General features: G+C 37.7%; 2 protein-coding genes across 2 annotated transcripts; one reads left to right on the top strand and one right to left on the bottom strand.

Annotated features, from left to right (window-relative positions):
• Positions 1-378: 378 nt before the first annotated feature.
• On the top strand, positions 379-12,114 carry txlng (taxilin gamma). The gene is made up of 9 exons (XM_084101148.1): positions 379-446; positions 1,609-1,852; positions 2,007-2,098; positions 2,812-2,982; positions 5,794-5,988; positions 6,665-6,784; positions 7,749-7,916; positions 8,411-8,506; positions 9,244-12,114. Exons 1-9 carry the CDS (start codon positions 396-398, stop codon positions 9,550-9,552), a joined length of 1,446 nt encoding a protein of 481 aa, XP_083957274.1. The 5' UTR covers positions 379-395; the 3' UTR covers positions 9,553-12,114.
• Positions 12,115-18,041: 5,927 nt separating this feature from the next.
• LOC311074601 (serine/threonine-protein kinase pim-2-like) lies at positions 18,042-21,963 on the bottom strand (the record flags this gene model as incomplete). Its single annotated transcript, XM_084101305.1, has 9 exons — positions 18,042-18,258; positions 18,777-18,956; positions 19,042-19,426; positions 19,679-19,729; positions 19,870-19,964; positions 20,161-20,400; positions 21,126-21,428; positions 21,525-21,617; positions 21,939-21,963. 9 exons carry the CDS (start codon positions 21,961-21,963, stop codon positions 18,173-18,175), a joined length of 1,458 nt encoding a protein of 485 aa, XP_083957431.1. The 3' UTR covers positions 18,042-18,172.
• Between the last annotated feature and the right edge of the window lie 1,028 nt (positions 21,964-22,991).

The following is a 22,991-nucleotide window of genomic DNA, read 5'->3' as shown; positions in this document are numbered from 1 at the left end:
TATTAACAAATAATAATTTTCCATCCAAATCCCATTTTTGCTATCTTCATTCGTATTATGAAAAACACATATTTATATGTATATTAGAAAACATTTCAGCCAAATGCAGGAAACAGCAATAAGTTGGTTTATATAGATCTACATTTACTGTTTGTGAATGTATAATGATAGGATATACATGAGAAGAAGTGAACGTGTTCAGGTGTGCGATACGGTGCACTTAAAGCATGTCAAAATAAAATAACAAAATGAAATAATAGCAAAATTAATGAATGGTTAGATTTTTTTTGAATAAAGCTTTTTGTATATATAATAAATAAGTTTGACTTGATTTTTATTTGTGTTCATCCAGTCTGAGTTGCCTTTATTTTCACTTCTCAGTATTTCGTCACAACATGGCGACGCACTCAGATGCCAGGCTCGAATTAAACACTGAAAACACACAGGTAGGCTACTGTACCTCAACCTGCTCACTGTTGAGCATTTATTTCAGATATAACATCATTAACATGTCTAACGCTATGAAAGATTTGCTGTACGCACAGGAAGGGAACCTGTCGCCATAAATGTGTGTTATTTACGAAGGAAGTAGCTTTAGCCCGCTAACCAGCAGATAAGCCAACTTAAAAAAGCACTTTCAACTTACGCTATCAAAATATCAAAAATAACCATTGCGATTTACAATAGCGAAGTGTTTTACTTTTAGCGCTGACATAAGAGTGACGGTATGCATTTTTATTTTGAATCAGTGATAAGATAATAAATGTGTTGAATGCACGCGCATGTGTGTTGAACAGGGTAAATGTGGAGTTAGCGAGTTAGCCTGAGGTTTACAGCTTTACTGATTTCACGACAGTATTATTTTTGGTGTTAATATTTTATCTGAGCTTTGATACCCTTAATAAATTGACATTTTAAACTTTCAACCCAGGGAAATTTATGAATATGAGGCTCGTTTGCCACTCATTTAGAGGCTTGCCATAAAATTTAACATGAGAATTAATTATCTTTCTAAATAAACGATATAGACTGCTAGTATATGTTAGGAAAGCTACGTACGCTTGAATACATGCTTGAATTTTAATAATTTAATATTCATAAATTTGTGGTGTATAATGTAATTGTCAGTGTTGACGCATTTTCTGTTGCACAGATTATTAGTTGGCACGTGCTTTGAATAAATGCCTCATTGGTCTAATTTGTTCATGTCTTAACCCGTTCCCTCGAATTTTGCTTGTTCTGGTTATATATAACTTTCTGGCTGTGGCTCAAAGTCAAACCCTTGTGAGGTGAGCTTCTTTTCAGACGTGTGAGATGCCCCCAAAATGCTGCCTATGTAGGGAGCTCACTGGGATTTGAGACAGCCAGATTCGCGTGAGGCTGCTCTCTGTGTGCAGCACGTGTTCATCTATCTGTTCCTGTATAAACTGAGTTTGTTTGCACTTGGCTCTGTTTGCAATAAAAATCTTGGCCAGTGTACTAGAACAGGCATCTTTGTATTGGATGCGCAATATGTCACTTAAATCAACTTAAATGCAGTGAGTCAGGGGTTAATGTCAGTGTTAACTTAAATTCATTTCAAAAGTTTTTTTGCATTTACACCATCAGGGCACTAAAGTCATGGACGAAATCATCGGGGTCTGCGGTTTAGAGGCCAGGGGACTTGTTGAAGGGAGCAGTTCACCTCTGGATGTGGAGACTCCATCCCAGGATAACATGGAAGATTTTGTGGGGCTGGTGAGCAGTGAGGAGGAAAGAGGGGAGACGCCAGGAAGGGAAGATAGCAACCCTGACCCCCTCGATGGGGAGTTGGACCCTAACGCTGAGAAAACCAAGGACCAAAAATCCTTCGGTTAGTATTCACCATTAAAGGAATGTTTCAAGTTTAATGCAATAAATAAACAGGGCCCCAAACGACTCTAAGCCGTAGATTTTTTTTTAAGTTGTGATAGGATGACTCGTTTTAACAGGTTATTCTATGCTTTATTCTTCCCTTTTTGTCATAGGCAAAGAGGTTTTGTTGCTGATGCAGGCGCTTCATACTTTAGCCACCCCAGAAGAGAAACTTGCTGCCCTTTGTAAGAAATATGCAGACCTGGTATGTATTTGGGGTTAGAGAAATGATATTGCACAACAATAGACATATTTCATAATTAATGTCTTTACAGAGAGAGTTCACTCAGAAAAATAAATTTGCAATCCAAACACGTATGATTTATTTTCTTCCTTCATTGAGGACAAAAGGAGATATTCAAAAGGAGCTGCTCTTTTTTTATTAATACAACAAAAGTCAAAAGAAAAAGCTGCTCCAAGTATTATACAATTCATGTAGTATGAAATAGTAATATGACGTGCTGAAATGCATTTTTTTGTGAAACAAAATGTACGTTTTAATTTAGCTGAAAACTGAAAATAAAGTTTTGGTAATTCAATTTGGTTAATTGTGTAATTACATTTACATTTATGGATTTGGCAGATGATTTTATCCAAAGTGACTTACATTTAAGGTATACATTTTCTTTATCAGTTCACGCATTCCCTGGGAATCGAACCCATGACCATGGCATTGCCAGCACCATGCTTTACTGTTTGAGCTAGAGGAATCTTTTAATTGAATTTGGTAGTGTTCAGGATATCGTGTTCACTGGTGCTAAATTAAAAACTATTTTTTTCTAGTTTTGCTACTTTAGCTTTTCCTGATTGTGTGCGTGAAATAGACGTTGAAACAGTCGATTCATTTCGGCTGAATATTTTGTGTTGCTGAAATTTCAGTGCATGACTAAATACTAATGTGTCTTTTCCCTGGGACAGCTGGAGGAGAGTCGCAGCATGCAAAAACAGGTGAAGGTGTTGCAGAAGAAGCAGAATCAGGTGCTGAAGGAGAAGATCCACCTGCAGAGTGAGCACAGCAAGGCTGTCCTGGCACGCAGCAAACTGGAGAGTCTTTGCAGGGAGCTTCAGCGCCATAACAAGACCCTGAAGGTAGAGCCACCAGAGGTCATGCACATTTGATTTAAAGATTCATGTTGGCCTTAAAGGTCCCATTGCATGAAAATTTCACTTTATGAGGTTTTTTAACCTTAATATGAGTTTCCCTAGCCTGCCTATGGTCCCCCAGTGGCCAGACGTTTTGATGGGTGTAAACCAAGACCTGGGTATTTTTGAGAAAATGAAAGCTCAGACGGGCAAGAAATCTAGAAATCTTCCCCTTATGTCGTCATAAGGGGAAAGGTTACCTCCCCTTTCTCTGCTTTGCCCGCAAAGAGAATTTGGCCCGCCCATGAGAAAATGAGCTGCGTGAGCGCAATATTGTTTTTTCCTCAAGAGACATGATGGCTTGCAAACGAGCGAAGCATATGGCAGTTGCTCAGTGTTTGGATGTACAAATGAATACAAAAGTATTTTTTTAGTTCCTTCATCCGAGCCTCTGATGTGACTGAATTTCTGATGTGTAATTGTTCAAGTTCAGACAGATAATCTTTCTCTCAAAGTCGTTCAATACTGTTTATGCATCAGTAAATCAAGCCAGTGACTAAACGTTGTTTCTCTTAGTAGGATGAAAATAATCTTACTTAAACTGTGATTAATATATATACAGAAAGCGATCAAAGAACAATCCCTTTCCAATCGGCCAAGCTGTCAATCACACAGCGCAAGTTTATCTGGACACTTGCCAAAACTCATTATGAAATCAATGACGCTGTTACACTGCACAACGAAGCTCTTACTGTACTTACCTCATGTTTGCATTGTGAAATCATTAGTGAGAGTGCAGAAACTGCGTTGCAATGATAAGATCTTCATTCACACGATCAACAGGCTGTCATCTGCTCAATGCTCATCACAGCAACCTTTTATGTGATGGGAATAGATCTAAATACTTAAAAAACTTCTCACGATTCGTTAATCTCGATAGCTGTAATAGTAAAAACGTATAATAGCAGTAATAGTAAAAGTATTCGAGAGAGTTCCACATGTAATGCTAGATATTTCATATGCAAGCATGTCAGCCAATCACAGCAGTGGGCGTTTACACTGAAGTCTCACAGCAGACAATCCACTTCAAACAGAGCGTTCAAATCAGAGGCTAAAATCAGGCTAGGAAATATGCCTTTTATTTCTAAATTATAACAACTTTTGATCTAAAAAACATACTAACATTATAAGGGCACATTCTAAAATAATAAAATAATCCATGCAATGGGACCTTTAAGGCCGGGACACACCAAGCCGACGGTCAGCGAGCATCTGTCGGGCTAGTTTTTGCGGTGTGTTCCACACGTCCGCCCTCTTCAGGCTCAAGTCGGTGGCAGTTTGCCCGATTCAGCATGTTGAATCTGCGTTGGGGCCAATGGTGAGAGTGGGAACTATGATTGGATATTCAGTTTAGCGAACGAGTCAGTGCACGAGAATTAAAGGCCCACGACTGAAGTGCCTTGGAACGAGCAGTTTTGTATGATGCATTGACGTAATTTCCACTGAAACAGGAAGCTAAGGCGGGACATATTGAATGGCTCCTCCCCCTTTTATAAGCATTTAAATAGCCAATAGCGTTTAGTTTACCTCACAGACTGCAATTCGTACTTGACAGCACCATGGCAGCGAATCTGAGTGCTGATGATACGTTGGATTCAATAGTTGAGGTGTGAATAAATTCTATCCATTTAATTCTTAAGCAACATACTGTTGGAAAATGGAATAAAACTTGAACGTTTGAGCAACTGGACACACATTTCCAACCCATATTGCTCCGTGACGTGTCAAAGATAGTGATGGGTCGGTCATGAACGATTCGTTCATTTTGAACGAATCTTTAATATGACTTGGGACTACCGAGTTGTCTCAGAGAGTGATTCGTTCATTTTGTGTTGAATGCATGCGCAACATCCTATAGGTTCTGTACTGGAAAGAGAAATGATTAGTTCATATCTTGAGACTTCGGGTTCGAGTCTTTCATTCTTCCTGTCAGTCCCATAGAGGCTATGCTGTCAGTAACAAAAAGACAAATGATTAGTTCATCTCTCGAGTCTTCGGGTCTGAGTCTTTCGTTCTTTTATCACGTGATGAATGAATGACTCGAACTCGAAGACTCAAAAGATGAACTAATCAATTCTGTATCCGGTACCGACTTCATAGCCCAGCCTATATGGGGCTGTCACGTGATGAACGAATGACTCGAACCTGAAGTCGATAGACTTGAAAGGTGAACTAATCAATTCTGTATCCGGTACTACAGACTGCATAGCTCAGTTTATGAAGATGTCCCGGGATAAACGAAAGACTCAGTTCGTGAGGTAAACTAACAGACTGCATAGGCTGAAGACCCAGATAAATAAATTAATCGTTTCTGTTTCTCATGATTTGGCCTTTTCCTTGCATTGCAATTTTTTTTTATTCTAAATGCGATCAACATTTGATGTGTTTGAGGAATTTGGCTATTAACATGTAACATTTTAAATACATTCTGCTGAAATGAACGAAATGACTCGAAAAAAGATTTGTTCATTTTGATGAACGATTTTTATATCATCTTGTATATCCTTGTTTCGGTGTCTCCTTTTGAAGGGCAATATAGACTGTATTGATACCTGCTGATATAGTCGTGGAGGCTCAGAAAGCAAGTGCTAGTTTGCAGTCGGCTGTAGTCTGTGCTGTGTGTTCAAGCGCAGCTTTTTGGTACAGACGCAGCCGACACAAGACGACAACACCTTGGTTTTTGAAATTGCTAGTTCTTTGAAGTCAGCTTGGTGTGTCCCAGGCTTAAGTTTAACCAGATAACCATTGTGATAACAGGAGGAGAACGCTCAGCGGTTCAGGGAGTACGAGGAGCGGCGGAAGGAGGCGACGTTGCACTTCCAGATGACGCTCAATGAGATTGAGGCCCAGATGGAGCAGCACAACTTGCATAACAGCAAACTGCGACAGGAGAACATGGAGCTGGCTGAGAAACTCAAGAAGCTCATTGAGCAGTACGAGCTCCGGGAGGAGGTGAGGCAATAGCTGTCAAATATGTAAAATGGCTGTTATGCTCGGGTTAAGTCCTCAGAGAATTATGAGGTGCAGAGGTTTCATTTGTTCTGTACTCTGTAAATGTTGAGGTTTTATTCATTCATATTGCTTCTGAGATATGACATTTCAGTAGTCATGGCTGGTTGGGTTGGTGGACATGTGATAGCCAAGAATATTTGCTGCTTTTTCATTTCATGGTTTTACTTTATATTTGCTTAATTCTAAACGTGTTCCTCAGACATGCAGTGTCCTCAGAGATGTTTTGCATGTTGAGCTCATACCAAATGTGGAGTCATTATGATGCAGCTGGTTCACTGAATAAACACATAATCACATCTATGTATGCAGGATTATGCGTAACGTACATTGCCGGTTTTTTAAATCTTTTTAACAATTGTAGCACCACCTATGGTCCGATCTCATTGGCTACAGCATTTCGCACTTGAACCCTTAAAAATCCCTACAAAAACAATAGTTTCAGTGCATTGCGTTTGAACCCCTAATTATATGGCTACAACTAGTTTGCAGCATAATGGACTGTTTTTCTACAGCTAAAATATCTAGAAATGGATGACACTGGAATCCTTGCACATCTTTTGAAGATTTTTTTGATGTTTTGAAGAATAATGTGAATGTGACATTTGTCTTTACCCAGCACATCGACAAGGTGTTCAAACACAAGGAACTGCAACAGCAGCTGGTGGATGCTAAACTCCAGCGGACGGCTGAACTGATGCGAGAGGTGGAGGAGAAACAGCAGAGAGAAAGAGAGTTTGTGAGTATCCTTGTAATAATCCTAATCCTGATTTTGAGCTGGGCTTAATCCTGAAGGATTGGTACTTCAAACCAAGGAGATCTATAATATGTGGGTAAAGCTATCCTTTAGCATTCCCATTCATAACAATGGCAGTTGCTTGGTTGACATGAAACCACCTGAAATATGAGACCTGAAATCTGGCATGTTTGCTCACTTCTGCAACCAAGTTTAAGATAATCATCTAAGCTATAAATGCCATGTGACTAGGGCTGCTCAATTAATCGCAATAAAACCGCACGCGATTTGGCAAAGGCTGCGATTATTTTATGCGCAGTTTGTCAGTGCAGTGCGGCTGATCGGTAGTAAATGCGGCTCCATCTGAAAGCCAGAGGGCGCTCTCACGCAGAGACGAAATATGCCCCGCCGCAGAGGTAGATAACACACATCAAATCCAGGAAATCCCTATCGGGCATCATCGCTGGAGCTGAATAAACAGAAGAATGAAACGCTCTACGCAAAGATTTTTTGTTATGATATTTGTAATGTACATTTCATTTATAAAATGCAGTGTTATTTTACATTTGAACACAGTTTCTGTACCTGAATACCTGCAAATCTTAAAACAGTTTAAGTGTTTGTTCAGTTGTACTTATTTGTGCGATTGCTAATTTGTTTATTTGTTCATTTTTAGTTACTGAGTGTTTACTTGTCTTTTAATAATGCTTGAAATTTATATTAGTTGTTTTTGCTATGATATTTTTTAAACCGTAGGCCAAAGTTCCTTGTGGAAGTGTTCTTTAGACTGTTGATTTTGGTTCATGGTATTGCAATAAGACTTAGAATAAATCTGAATGATATCCGAGTTTTTAATTTTAATTTTTTTACTTTATTGCAATCGAATTGGGTATATATAAGAATTGGAATCGATAAACAGAAAATTGTCATCATAATGCTGATTGGTTGATCTATATTCTCTGTTCAGCTTCTGAAGGATGCGACTGAGTCGAGACATAAATGTGAGCTGATGAAGGAGCAGGAGCATCAGTTAAAGCAGCAGCTCACTCTGTACATGGACAAGTTTGAGGAGTTTCAGACCACCCTCGCTAAAAGCAACGAGGTCTTCACCACCTTCCGACAGGAGATGGAGAAAGTGAGTGTGCAGGAAGTGTGAAGTCTCAGCAGAAGTCTCTTGTGCTCACCAAGGCTGCATTAATTTGATAAAAAAAATATAGTAAAAACAGTAATACGTCAAATAATATTACACTTTAAAATAACTCTTTTCTATTTCTAATATATTTTAAAATATCCTGTGATGCAAAGCTGAATTTGTTGCATTTTTTTATGCCATGCTTCAATGTCACATGATGTTTTAGAAATCATTCTAATATGATGATTTGTTGCTCAAGAAACATTTCTTCTTATCAGTGTTGAAAACAGTTTATTTACACTTTATTTTGTGAAAACTGGTACATTTAATTTGTTTCTACATTTTTACATTATTCCAAACATAAAGCTTTCGGACAATGAAGTGATTAGTACTTATTGTTGAAAAGACAATCAAAGAAAAGCTTGAAAAATATGATGCTATAATTATCTGTATGGAAAGGCATGATTTGCATAAAATTATTTTCTGTGACTGATCAGATGACAAAGAAGATCAAGAAGCTTGAGAAGGAGACCACGCTATGGAGGACCAAATGGGAGACTAACAACCAGACTTTACTGCAGATGGCAGAAGAGGTGAGAGGAATAATAGAGCTGTTGTGTTTTTTAAACACACAGCATACTAAAGGTTTGTGTTCAGGGAAGGAGGCGGCGGGAACCGGCGAACGTTAAACGTAACTTTAATAATAAAATAAACATAGAGAACAAAACGAAAGTAAAGCAGCAGCAGCAGCTCCTCATGGACCACTGCAGCATTAACTAAAATAAAGCACCAACATAAAGTCCAGGCCTGGTCCTCTCTCCTCCTTCACTGTCGTCACTCCTCCTTTTATCCTTCCGGAGCTCCTCCATGGGACTTGAGTGGTGACAGGTGACGCTCATTAGCACTCGCGCCACCGACCTCGCTCCACCGACCTCGCTCCATTCCCACTGCTCTTGGCCCCGCCCTGCTTGCAATAAAGCTGTAGAACAAAATGTGAATGTTTCTTCACTTTTATGTACTGTACTGTAAATCTACAAGTAATTTAATTTTAGACTCAGTGTCACATTCTCCTTCAGAAATCATTCTAAAATGCTGATTTGCTGATCAAGAAACATTTCTTATTTTTATCGATGTTGAAACCTGCTGATTAATGTTTGTGGAAACTGTGATATTTTTTTTTCCAGGATTTTTTGATGAATATAAAGTTCGAAAGAGCAGCGTATATTTGTAATTAATTAATTTGAAACATTATAAATGTTTACGGTCCCTTTTGATCAATTTAATGTGCCCTTGCTGATTGCTGAAATTGCTACTTTCATTTGTCTCGTAGAAAACGGTGCGGGACAAGAATTACAAGGCCCTCCAAGGCAAACTGGATCGTCTGGAGAAGCTTTGCAGGGCCCTGCAGAGAGAACGCAACGACCTGAACCAGAAACTCCTGGCCCTTCAGGGCCCAGCGAAAGATCCTGAGGAAGAAGGTACAGGGCCTCCTGACCCCCAGCCACAAGTGCTCTCCAACCCAGAGATGGAGAGAGAGGTGGAGGGAGAGATGGAGGGTTTGGTGCCTGAAACAGAGAAACTTGGGCTTCAGCCTGAGGAATCAGGCACCACCTCATCCAGACAACTCATTGACGACTGAGCCTGGCCTTCTGGTGCCCTTTCTTTTCTTTTCTTTTCTTTTTTCTTTTTTCTTTGTGGAGGTATATATTTTTGTCTAACAATTATCATAAAATTTGTGAGAAAAAAGCAGGACATTAGTGAAGACGCTGACTGCTCTATACATTGGTAATCGAGCACTTTTTACTCCCTGTTTTTTATCACATTGTATTTTCGTAGGAAATGGTCATGTGGTCCAAGACGGCCACCATGCAGCTTTGTTTCGTATATTTTTTTTTCTTTTTTCTCCACCCTCGCCTCCCCCCAATCTGTTTCTAGCCCTTTCCTGTTCAGCTGTGCTGTGGTTGCACATCTTTCGTTTCTCTTTAATAAAATGTAGCTCTTCGCTCTGACCTCTAGAATCTGAATAAATCATTTTGGATGCATATAATGTTTAATATTGCTATTTTGAAATAACCGTACATAGTCAACTAGCCAGTCCAGCTCTAGATGACCAGATAACCTTGAGACTGGAGAAACAGGGCATTAATAATAGAGGTGAGCTACATTAACACACACTTACCTTCTCATTGGCACTTTGAGTCAGAGCCAAGACTTATTCATAACAAGTCACGCTTCTATTGCTTTGACTAAAATGGATATGAAATGGACTTGATACATGTCTTATAAATAAGAGAGGGGTCAAGACTTCTCACCGCATTTGACTGGTTTTCATATGAGAATCTGATTAAGGGCTAGTTTGGCTTTGAAAAAGGCTGCTACATCTCCGACAATTATGTGAAATACTAGGGTCAAACAGTCTCACTGAAATTTCTACAGTAGGGACTTTTTTTGTTGTATGACCGATGAAGAGAAACGCATTACCAACAGAAAATGTAAAATGCCACGTGCATTTATATTACATTAAAATTCACTTCAACTTTGCAAACCCATTTATTTAAGAAACAGGGTAGTTTTTATTGAATCAGGGTTTCCAAGCCACTTTTTTTTTTTTTTTTTTTTATAATTTCTTTCTTTGAAAAAATCTCTTCTTAATACTTAAGATTTTTTTGAATAATGGCATATTGTTTGCTGAAAGAGCAAGATTAGGTGATAATCTCCTTCCTGTGGTTGGTTTTATTATCCTGATTCTGCTGTTGATTAGTCCTAATAATTGCTTTTGTTTTAATTGGATTTTTTATTTTTGTTAAAAGGGTATTTCATCCAAGTATCATAATTTATTTGCCCTCATGTCTGTCTAAACCTGTATGACAAATTTTTTTTTTTCCAAAGATTTTCAACTGTTTTTGTCCATATAATGAAAGTTAATGATTGACTTTCATTGTATGGACAGAAAAATAATAATAATTTCAAAACCTTTTATGTCAAAGGTTTGGAACAACATGAGGGTGAGTAATTATTATAATTTTTTTTTATTTTTTAGTCTAACTTGACGCAAAACTTTCTCATTTTAAAAGGGGCCTTGACACATTTGATACTGAATATTCTGAATGTGATTCTCTTTTTTGGACTTTCTAATGAACAACTATAAAATGTCTGTTATTCAATTCTTTACATTCAATGCTAAAGTGTTCTGAAGAGCTGCAAACATTCTCAATATTGCTAATGTGAAACTATATGTCGAGAACTGAACTTATGAATGTAGAAGTTGCCAATTTCCTGTCTAAACAAACAGCCTCACAGCCCTTTAAGATCTCGGTTGCGTCTCTCAAAAAAATCGTGAGCTAAATTGATTTGTGGCAGCAGTTCTGCGATCTACATATGCTTACGATGCTTTTGGGAAACCCAGCACTGGTCATGATCACGTCGAGGACACAGGGTCTAGAAACATTTGCCTCTTCAGGTCCATTATAACATCTGCTTCTGTTCATGTTCTGATCTGAACCTCACACTGACCAGTACATTCCTCAACACTGAATCCAACAAAACTCATACAGCGTTTTCATTCAGTTCTCATTGAACATGATAATCTACTTTTAGTTGAACTAACCACATATGGTGTGTTTTGTAACCAAATGTAATGGATGATTGCAAAGTCACTTAAGTTTAGAAGGGCAAGATGTTTTCTGAAAAAGTGGTTTGACAGGTCTGAATGTGTTTAACTTGCCAAACAATGGAAATGTAGATCTTCACCAGCTTCCATCACTTCTGTTTTTGTTCTCTATATAAAAATCCTGTATTTGTTTTTTTCATTATCTAATCTCAAATTTTGGATAAGAATGTTGATTTTTATTATAAGAACAGCACTTGATTTGTGTGGATTTCCTTGATGTAAGTTTCACCTCATCTGCAGGAGTCTGTGAGCTATTATTTTGAGACGTACATCTGTATTTGGGGTCATGCTCATTCTAAATTTGTGGAGTTGTTGGTAGTCATTTGTATCGCTACTGCTTTTTTTTTTTTTTTTTTGGCACTGCAGATTCTCAGGTTATGCAATAAATCTACCTCTTCAGGTAAAGACATACTGTGAAAGAAGCTCAAGAGAGCTTTTCTTTCTCCCCCAGCTCAGCCCGTGACCCCTCTGAGATTGTACAACGCTCTTGTAGTTCTGTCTTGCTTTTCAATAAAACAGTTTTGTAGAATCTTCCTTCGTCGTGCCTCGTTTCACCTCATCTTCACGTGCCCACAGTAGTACTATTTAATTACTATAAAAATTAGCATTCACACAAAATATGTAGCTTCAGATATCAAAAAAAAAAAAAATCCAACAGTTGATCTGTAGTTTATTTTCATAAGTGAATTAAGTACAGAAAATGATCAACAATTTAGGAATACAAAATCATTCTAAAAGTTATTACAAAAGATTTATTGCAAATTGACACCAAGGTTTATGCGCAAAAACAAATTTAGAATTGTGACGAGCCACACCAGGCCGTAACTTCTCAGAAGTGATTGAACAAGTGGTGCAGTCTTTCTCCAAACCATCTGAGGACAAACTTCCCTACTGGGTGTGGGCTGAACCTTTTAGTCTACAGAAGGACCCTGTGATGATAAAGTATCTGCTATGTATGGAGTAGAAAGTAAGAGGATGGATTTTACTGAATAATGCTGAAAAGCAAACGCTGGAGTAAGAAGCCATGAAAGGGTTGTAGATTTTTAATGAGATCAGTTATGACGCCTGTCCCTCCAGCTCCGACGTGGGGGTGTCTGGCTCTTCATCATTGTAGATGTTCTCAGCCTAAACGAGAGAAGTTTATGATATCAGTGCAAAGTCCTAATATCAAATACATAAATAAATGGAAATCTTAAGAATGTACAGTTTTGCTGTACTTACCATCTGCCATACTTGCATAATGTTGTCCTCTGACACAGAACAGATTACCCAGGGTTCATTTGGGTTCCAGGAGAAATCTGAGATCTTAGCTGTGTGCCCACCATGAATGAACTGCCAAAACAAACAAAAGTGGATTATTAGACTGTCAAAACTGGCATGCAAAATTGTACATGCATTGAAATTCTATCAATATTTTCAAGCTTCAATAATGATACACATCATAACAGTAATCCACATGAATCAAGCGGTTTAATCCAAGGCTTCTAAAGAGACAAGATTTTGAATCTAATTTTGATTCTATATTTTATACTTAATCCATTACCATTACAATTATCTCACTTAAATGCTTGCTCACTCAATGTATTTGTGTTTTTACAATGGGGTAATGTTGTTGCGCAATAGCTTACACAGCGCACAAGGAAGCTTGGTTTCAAACTTTAAATTTCATTTACATAAAAATACAAACAGTCAATAATAAAATAAGAAAAAAAGAAACAAAATCACAAACAATAGCACAAATAAATACAATAGAATAAATATACAAATGGAAGAAATAGTGCTTTATGTTTTTCAGGTACTGTAAGTCTAATAGTAGTATTCAGGTAAGAAATACTACAGAAATTGAAGTAATCAAATGTAAAATAACACTGGATTTTCTTCATTGTAAAAAATAAATACAGATTAATCCTTACAATTAAAGTTAAAAGTTATTCAGCGAGTGATTTTCTCTTTTCTTTTGTTCATTGATTAACAGGAATATTAGGCTGCTGTCACATTAAGACTGAATGCATGGATCCAATACACCGATACACATCCATTTTCTTCGGTTTACCTTCAATCAAGACACAGCCGACTGTGTTTATGTAAATACTCGCCAAGATGAGCATTTTGACAATTTTCTCAAGCTGTTTAAGAGGCAGCTTTATGTGTGTGCGCTTTGACTGTGACTGTGAAATCTGTGAGTAGTAGTAAAATGATGCGCTATACCCACAATCCCACATTGAAATTCATGCGCTATAACACCAACACTATCAGAGTGCATTGAGACGAGTGAGTAAGAGGAGGCGTGCGTGTGTGTGTGTGTGTGTCAACTCGCTGTCGGAGAGAACAGAGAGCAATAAAGCGCAGATGGTATCGATGTATTGATACGGCAGAAATTTAATATTGGACCCTATTTAACTTGAGTTAAATTTACCATTTCTGACAACACTACTCAAGATATTAATACTTTTATTCAGAAAGGATGTATTAAATTGATCAAAATTGACAGTAAATACATTTCTTACAAAGATTTCTATTTTAAACTAAATGCTTTCTTTTGAACTTTCTATTCATCAGAATGATTCTCTTCATTTAGAATTTCTATTCAGTCAGAATCCTGAAAAAAATGCATCAAGTAACACAACTTTTTTCAATATTGATAAAAATGTATCTTGACCATCAAATCAGCATATTAGCATGATTTTTGAAGGATCATGTAACTCTGCAGACCGGAGTAATGATGATAATTTCAGCTTGGCTATTCAGGAATGAATTGCAGCATTTTATATTAAATAGAAATCTGTTATTTTAAATTGTAATATTCCACATTATTACTGTCAAAAACTGTATTTTTGATCAAATAAATGCAGCTTTGATGAGCATAAGAGACATTTAAACCCCCAAAAAGTTTCAAATATATATTAATTATCAATTAATATATATTCATTAAATATGTTATTTTTACACTTGTATTCAACTTTATACTAAAATAGAGTGTGATCAATAGTGTGTGTTTTTTGCTGTGGTATTGAAATAGTTACCAATAATCATATCATTATAGCTCCATCTGTCACAATAAATATTTTCAGCAAATCTATCTCGACTCACCAGCAGCTCAGGTGGCCCGTCCTCGGCGTCCTCCGCAGACTGCTCTTCTCCAATTTTACTAAAGGACATAAATGTAACAAAGCAATCAATATAAGATAAAAGCATTTGTGGATCCAAATACAGTTAGCACAAATGAACGGTTCAAATTAAACCAGGAATGAGCATCAAGAAAGAAAAAAAGTATATTTTCAGGATCAATTATAAAAGAGTAGTAATGCCATACCTCAGGTCCCAAACATTGAGGCGTCTGTCTGTGCCACTGGAGGCCAGGATGGTCTCGTTATGAGGAGACCACTGGACCTGTCAAGAGAATCAGCATTATTATTATCATTATCATCATCACTACACTATTGCTTACGGATTGCATGTTGTTGTTATATTGTAACAGAATCTTGAGTTACCTGGAAGATTTCATCCTTATGTGACTCAAAAGAGTGAAGCTTCAACTTCAGGTTGCGCAGATCCCACAATGCAACAGTCTACAGCCATAAACAAACAGTGAGCATGTCATTTTTTTATAAACATTTTTTTATATATTGTCTTATGAGCATGTCATAAGACAATGTAACAGCACAGCGCAAGGTCAGAACGTAGGCTCACTATTGGCTGAAGCTGGTCATGTGTGTGATGCTGGCCAATAGTGAGCCTACATTCTGACGTTGCGCTGTGCTGTTACACTACATGAACTCACGTCAGACGCCCACACAGAAGAAAATGAATAGTTGAATAAAGTCGGTATTTTGGGGGGTTTTTGCACACAAAAAGTATTTTCGTCGCTTGATAAACTTCTGGTTGAACCACTGTAGTCACTTGGACTATTTTAAGAATTGTCTTTACTTACTTTCTGGGCCGGCAAGTTTCAATATCATAGAAGCCAATGGAGAAGTGAGACAGCTCTCAGATTTAATCAAAAATATCCGAAGATGAACAAAGTCTTACGGGGTTGGAACAACATGAGGGTGAGTAATTACTGACAGAATTTTCATTTTTGGGTGAACTAACCCTTTAAATGTTTCTCTTTTTCTTAAAAAAACAAAAAGTCCTACAGTTTCACTGATTCCTGCACAGCAGAGGGAGAACAGTACGTCTTGCTTACTCACATCAAGAGTTTCTGGTCATCAGCCACAGAGCCAAACAGCGATTCATGTAGTAGGTGCCAGGACACAACCTCCACCACAGCTGTGTGCCCTGTGAAGATGGTCTTGGCATCTACTATCTTCCCCTCCTTTGGAACGGCACTGATATCCCACAGACAGATTGTCTAGAGTTGAAGAACAACAGATGATCCTACATCATACAAGTTTTAAGTAGGGATGAGTTAATCCAATACTTAAAATCAAGATTCGGATTGGGTATCGGTCAGTCATGGAACGGATATTCCGATACTGTGAGTTATGGTTGTTACTCACAAGCTCTATAAAAGACAAAAAACTACTATAAAAGCACCATAAGCTTTTCGTGCATTATATTTTGAAGCTTCTGAAACCATTTGAAAGCTTTATTTGAGGAACAGAAATATTACATATATGTCCTTATTCAGTTGGCTATCTTCGGTAAGATGAGATGTTATCAGGCCAAATGTCAGTAAAACTAACTTTTCTGTCATACGGCTGACAGCCGTTGTACTGTGCTTGCACATTACGCGCAAATGCGGCGTGCTGTAGCCGTAGTTGTCGTTAATTAACTCATGTAAGAATCAAAGAGGCGATTAAAGCTGTCAAAACTGCATGCATGTATTTGTTATACTATGCGTCACATGTGTCTGGATTCAAATATTCTGCTATGTGAGATCACAATATAAGGCACAAACTGATATGTAATGTTTTAATGTCCAAATAAATGTGAGCACTGTGCATTTGTACTAGAAGATATGCATTCATTTTGCGTTCATTTGCAAAGGACAAACAAAAATGGATAATTTTTAAATCCATAAAATAACTAATTTTACATTCTGTTTACATTACATTATGAAAAACATAACATTTTACAGTATGTGCTGTTGACTTCTGCCTTGTTCACATTCTTGCACATGGGGATTCAAAAGAGAACTTTTGTTTTCCTTTTTAATTTCGGTATGATAGAACTGTTGCAATTATTTATTTTGACAACTAATATAGAAAGTTAAACTTTTTTTTGACAAACTCAGAATTGGTTGAATAGTTCATTGATTATAAAAAAACGCATTGAAGGTTGAATAATCTTTGGACTACAGTATTTATCTGCATGTTATCTCATCCATGAAGATGCAACAATGTAAAACAAGCTATTGGAGATTTTGAGAACCAGAACCAAGCTAACTGAGCAAGTTGAACTTGAGCTATAGTGTGTGCCCTTTTATTACTATTTAATTCATTTTAATATGAGGTGGTGGGTAATAAAAAAAAATAGATAAAATTCACTGTCGGACCGGGACAAACCTCAACTTCTGCCACTGTCCTGTTTGCTTCGGCTCTCCGAAACATCACCACTCCACCTCCATTCAGCGCTGTACGAGCCGCTGCTGCTCAGCCTAGACGACTCTCTGCATAACCGCCTCTCCACATTGTCCTCAGAGATGGACAAAGGTGATGATGAGTCTGGAAAATTTTAGAATTTCAAATTTATTTTTTTGTTGTTGTTGACAATATTAATAATCAATGTAGGGACTGGTCAAAGCCTATTCTGAGTGTTTCGATGAAGTGAACGGACGTCCATCATCTGGGTTCTTCTGGCTGCCGCTCTGCCACTCTCTCTTCCTGTGAGCCGGACCTGTCAGAACAGAAACAGAAAACTCAGAAGACAAAGACTGTGTTAAATATCCATGAAGCTCCTGGATCGGTGTCTGGGTCGGGTCTGGCAGCGGATCCTGATCACGGTCATCGGAACCGGGTCTCCAAACCTCCTGACCAGCTCTCTGAGAGAAAGCAGCTCTCCTGGATCTGGACTGGAGCGGCCTGAGGCTGGAATATTTCACACATCACATAGTATTAATGTTTTAAATAATAACCAATACTCAATGTCAGTGGTCAATTACAAATTGTTACTATACATAACTTTAGTTACTCAAATTGAAAAGTTGATTTCTTATGCAAGGAACCAAATACATGTGATAAAATTTACATCGCACAAGTTTCTACACATTAATTTACTTAATCAATGTACAACAACATACCATAAACAAATAAAAAAAACTAAAGCACTCACCTCCTATTCCTCCCATGTGAGCAATCGACAGCCTCCTCAAATCTTATGGAATTATTTTTGTGCCTATAATAAAGAACATAACTTTTCAAGAAACTAATGAAAATATAAATTGAAACTGAATAAAATACCTTTGAAACTGAAAAAGACAGCTTCTGTGACTTCGTTTTTAGTATAATGCATGGTTTGCTAACTGTTTTCTCATCTTTTTTTTGAGAAACAATTGATAATAATCCTCTGTCTCTGTTACACTTCCTCACACCTGAAATCACTGATCGAGTGAATCTCCTGAACTCCTCCGACCTACAGTAGATCATTTCTAATCCATTTGTTGTGACATCTGCTCTAACGTGGGCCGTTTCGTTGGATCCCGGGCTAGGCACTGGCTAATCAGATCTCTGCATTCTGCACAAATGTTAATAAGGAGAGAGCTGGTTAGTCATGACCATGTGACTTGGCATCTATGAAAACAGCATCTAAAACGTGATTAATATCATGTAAAATGTTCCTCATCTTTACTTTAAAAGTGAAGTATGTGGTTTCTGCGACACCTAGCGGAATTAGCAAAGGCCCCTTTTGTGCAATCGCGTCGTCCCCAACTTAAACATCACAAACCCAGCTCTTACTTGCTCTTGTGAAGGCATGTTTCAGGTCCAACATATTAGGAATACTTTTAGCTGTGTTGCATTTGTCTTTCTGAAAATGTGTGTTTCTGAATGGGAGCATGATGATGCTGTATGGTATTGAAGCATGCTTTGTAGCGTGTAGCAAGACAATGCTCTGTTCACTTTGACGTGTTCATGACCTGTTTAATCTTTGAAGGTAGCCTATAAATGCAGCGAATTTCGGCTTTCACTTCTGTAACTAAAGCTGAATTTCTAAAAGCGGTGTGTTTATCAGTGTTTTCAATATTATTCACTCACCTCTGGATAAGTTGGAATTCTGAAATGTAACTTTAGCTTCTATGATTTCTGTTTCACTGCAAAAAGGAAGAGATGCGTTCACCATCTGATAAAACATCACTCCTAGAGCCCAGACATTTGCTGGGACGGCGTGGAATCTGGGTTCTGTGAAGACTTCAGGTGGGCAGTGATCCTGTCTTCCTGTAAGTACGACATTTGCACATTGTTGAGCTTTTTTTCTTAAAGCGTCACTACATTCAGGTTTCCACGCTCTCAAAATGCTCACCAACGTATATGTCGCTCTCGTAGCCCTCACTACTGAATAGCTGACCGCAGCCAAAGTCTATCAGCTTGAGGAATAATGAGCTTCTCTTCAACAGGAAATTCTGCGCTTGAATGTCATTATGAAAAACGCCATGCTCGATGCAGTGTTGTACTGCCAGCACAGCCTGTCCCATTAAGTCCCATACTATTGTTTCGCACACTTCAGGATTATGACGAGTGATGAAGTCCAGCAAGCTCTCGCAGGGTTCGGGGAACTCCATGATGAGAGTGAATTTGCGAGGATGTTCAAACCACTCGAATAGTTGTATGACGTAGGGGCTTATGGGTTCTCGTCTCATCATTAGCAGGAGCGCCACTTCTGTAATGAGAGGTTCTGGATGTCCAGGCTAGAGAAAAGCAGTAGACAGAAGGCAAGCTGGGTAAAAACCTGACGAAAACATGTCATTTTTAAACATACTTTTCTTTGATCTTTTTAGATACGTTGAAAAGAACCTCAAAAGAGCTCAAAGTTTTTTCTTTTGTGCCTCTAGACTTATTTGTCAATCACATTTACACCTAGTGCGCCCTGTTGAAGTGTATTAACTACAGCAATCTGCACTTAAACAACTAAATACATATTCAGGTTTTGGCCGACTTACAATATCAAGATAAAGGAAATTGTCAAACTTGCGCATCCGCTTGATGGCAACCTGCCAAAAAAAAAAAAAGAGTTTCAGTAACAGTATTCCAGCACATGACCTTGCGCTAAGTATTAAACCATCTGTAAATGTTTTGAATATGTTTTGATGCACGCAAAACCAAAATGTTTGCACAATTCGGGAAGATTTACCTTTTTGCCATCAAATTTGCGTGTTCCCCTGTACACACTGCCAAACATTCCACATCCAATCATCTGTCCCGCTTTATAGAGAGACTCAAAGGACTCTGAAAAACAAACAGAAAAATATGGGAAATATATACGAGATAAAATATCAGTCCTGGTTGTGTCGATAAAATAATGTTAATATGGGGAAAATAATATGAATATTCTCTGAAAACAAGCCGTAAGATATTTTTAGTGGAAAACAAGACGACAACACTGTTTAAAATAATGTCGGAGAAATAAGGACTGGCGATTTACCATTATTTGGCTCGACGTCGCAGAGATATTGTGCAGCGGATGATGGATCAGGATCAGGTGATGATGGATCAGGTGATGATGGATCAGGATCAGGCTCTGGCTCCAGATCTGCTGTAGGGAGAAAAGGCTCCACAACATCCACAGCACAACTGTGGCAACAGCAGCAGAAAAAACCCTTCACAGCCGTCCATACCCTGTTGAGGAAACGACCAATTCTTTTCCTCTTCCTTGTAGGTTTTTCTGAAATGAAGAGAAACATCTCTGATGTCAAATTAATGATATCATGACATAACTTACATTTTACTGTTAAATTATTATCTGTAATGTTAAAAATCCAAAGTAATGGAAATATTTCCAAGCTACCCACCTGACTTCTGCTAAATGCTTGCATAAATGTCCCAAAATCGTATTTCACAATATCAAAAGTCCTTTTATTTCACAATTTTTATTAATCACATAAAATAATAATGTAATCCTCTGCACGACGGCCATTTTGACAATTTTGTGAGTATTTGACAATTCAAGTGCAATAAGTCAGAAATATAATTCTACTGGGAATGGAATGCTGTCTGAGAATCGTCTTTCTGTGCGCGTGTTTCTGGTGTGTGTATAAATAAAGTTTTCTAATTAAGTTAAGCAATCGTTATTTCTAAATTTTCCCTGAACGTTCATAACGTCCAGTTTTTTTCAATGTTTCAAAAATGTTTTTTCTTGGTTAAAGGAACATTATATTTAATAATTTTGCATTATGGGAATGCTACTTTTGAATGTTCTCTTAATGCTCTGAAAATGTTCCAATTAAAATATATTAAAAAAAAATAAAAAAAAATCAGAAAGCAAAATTCAGCTGAGCACCAGTAAATGTGACCGGACATTAACATGCTAAAAACTTGAAGCAGTTTTGCATGGAATAGCAAAATCTCTATCTGTACACATTACACTGCCCAGCCTTATTTCAGTCTCACCTGTTGAGCTCTTGTTCACAGGAGAATTCTCCATGGCACCCTGAGCAGTTCGGCCACTTGAAGTCTCTGTCGGCTCGACGGCAACTTGACCCGGGAGTGGATGGCACCGCCACCACGCTTCCATGCTGTCGGACCGGGACAAACCGCAGCTGCTGCCACTGTCCTGTTCGCTTCGGCTCTCCGAAACATCACCACTCCACCTCCATTCAGCGCTGTACGAGCCGCTGCTGCTCAGCCTAGACGACTCTCTGCATAACAGCCTCTCCACATTGTCCTCAGAGATGGACAAAGATGATGATGAGTCTGGAAAATTTCAGACATCAAAAACTGTTTTTTTTTCTTCTTTTTTTGTAATAATATTTATAATCAATGTAAAAATTGGTCAAAGCCTATTCTGACCTCTGCGAGAGTGTTCCGATGAAGTGGACAGGCGTCCATCATCTGGGCTCTTCTGGCTGCCGCTCTGCCACTCCTTCTTCCTCTGAGCCGGACCTGTCAGAACAGAAACAGACATACTAAATACTATTACTAATATACTATTTCACATAGTTAGTATTAATGGTTTAATAACAACAACCAATACTAAATGTCAGTTGACAAATTGACAATTACAAATTGTTACAATAGATAACTTTAGTTACTCAAATTGAAAAGTTGATTTCACATGCAAGGAATCAAATACATGTGATCACTTAGCTGGGAAAATTGGGGGATCAAATTTACCTTGCACAAGTTTCTTCACACTTACTCAATCATTGTACAACAATATTATACCATAACATACATTTACAAATAAAAAACCAAAGCAATCACCTCCTCTTCCCCCCATGTGAGCCATCGATCCTCCAATCTGCAATAAAAACAATACAAAAAACAATACAAAAAGAACAAAATACAACTCTCCTCAGAAATGCAACAACAATAATAATAATAATAATAAAATAATAAACAAAAAAAAGAAATAAAACGCCAAACTCCTTCTAACGTAAAGAACAATTAAATAAAAGTCTCCACAAAAACAATATGAACTCTTTAAAAAATAAAAATGTGTAAAGGATATATGCGTATATATGCGCCGATCTTCTAGAATAAAAGTCTCTTCTCCGCTTCAGCTTCACAAGATTTGGATAGAAAATACTTTGCAAAAATCTCTGAATTGTTCGCCTCGTCTCTCAACCAACTCAGAAAACGATCAGTTCGAGTGTATACAAATGCAGTCAAAATTCAAAACACGCGTCGCGATAGCAAATAAAATTCAAATAATTCATAACCACGCACGTACACCTGAAGTCGCACATCGAATATCAACACATTTATTGAAAAGTAACCAACTTAATATTAAACAGTTATTGTTGTTATTATTATTGTTATTATATCCGTGGAATTATTCGTGCCCAAAATCTGCATAGCTATTCACAATTGAGCAAATTAGCACCGACTTCGCAAGGCACTTACAGTCTGGACTGTAGTCATTGCTTCTGTCCAAAATGCGTGCAAAAAGGCACAAGGGGGGATAAATCGGACATCATCTTAATATATTATAAAGTCTAGAAAAATTACATTTCCGCATGTAAACATAGAGCCAATCAGATTTCAGTATCACTGATGCGTCATCACATCGGTAAGTAGTAGGTGGTGAAGAAAAGAAAATGAAAATTAATATGAAGCCCATTTATGATTTTACTAATCAAGGAGTGGAGGATGACGTGGAGGATGACGTTTACAATGATCATTGTCTTTCTCAAACAATGTTTAACAGATTATTATGCACTGTAATGTTGGCTAATGAAATGATATTGAGTTCCTTTGCTCAAATTTAGTCAGTCAATTCGTCTTTTTCAACGAGTGATTAGTTCGACTCGAATG

This window comes from Abramis brama, assembly GCF_963993115.1.
Source record: "Abramis brama genome assembly, chromosome: 23".
Lineage (NCBI taxonomy): Eukaryota > Metazoa > Chordata > Actinopteri > Cypriniformes > Leuciscidae > Abramis > Abramis brama.
This window is presented reverse-complemented; position numbering and strand designations above follow the sequence as displayed.

Coding starts and splice junctions, on each gene's coding strand:
- txlng (XM_084101148.1), top strand. CDS start 396: ATGGCGACGCACTCAGATGCCAGGCTCGAATTAAACACTGAAAACACA. Junction 2,983..5,793: donor GCCATAACAAGACCCTGAAG/GTAGAGCCACCA, acceptor TTGTGATAACAG/GAGGAGAACGCTCAGCGGTT. Junction 5,989..6,664: donor AGTACGAGCTCCGGGAGGAG/GTGAGGCAATAG, acceptor GTCTTTACCCAG/CACATCGACAAGGTGTTCAA.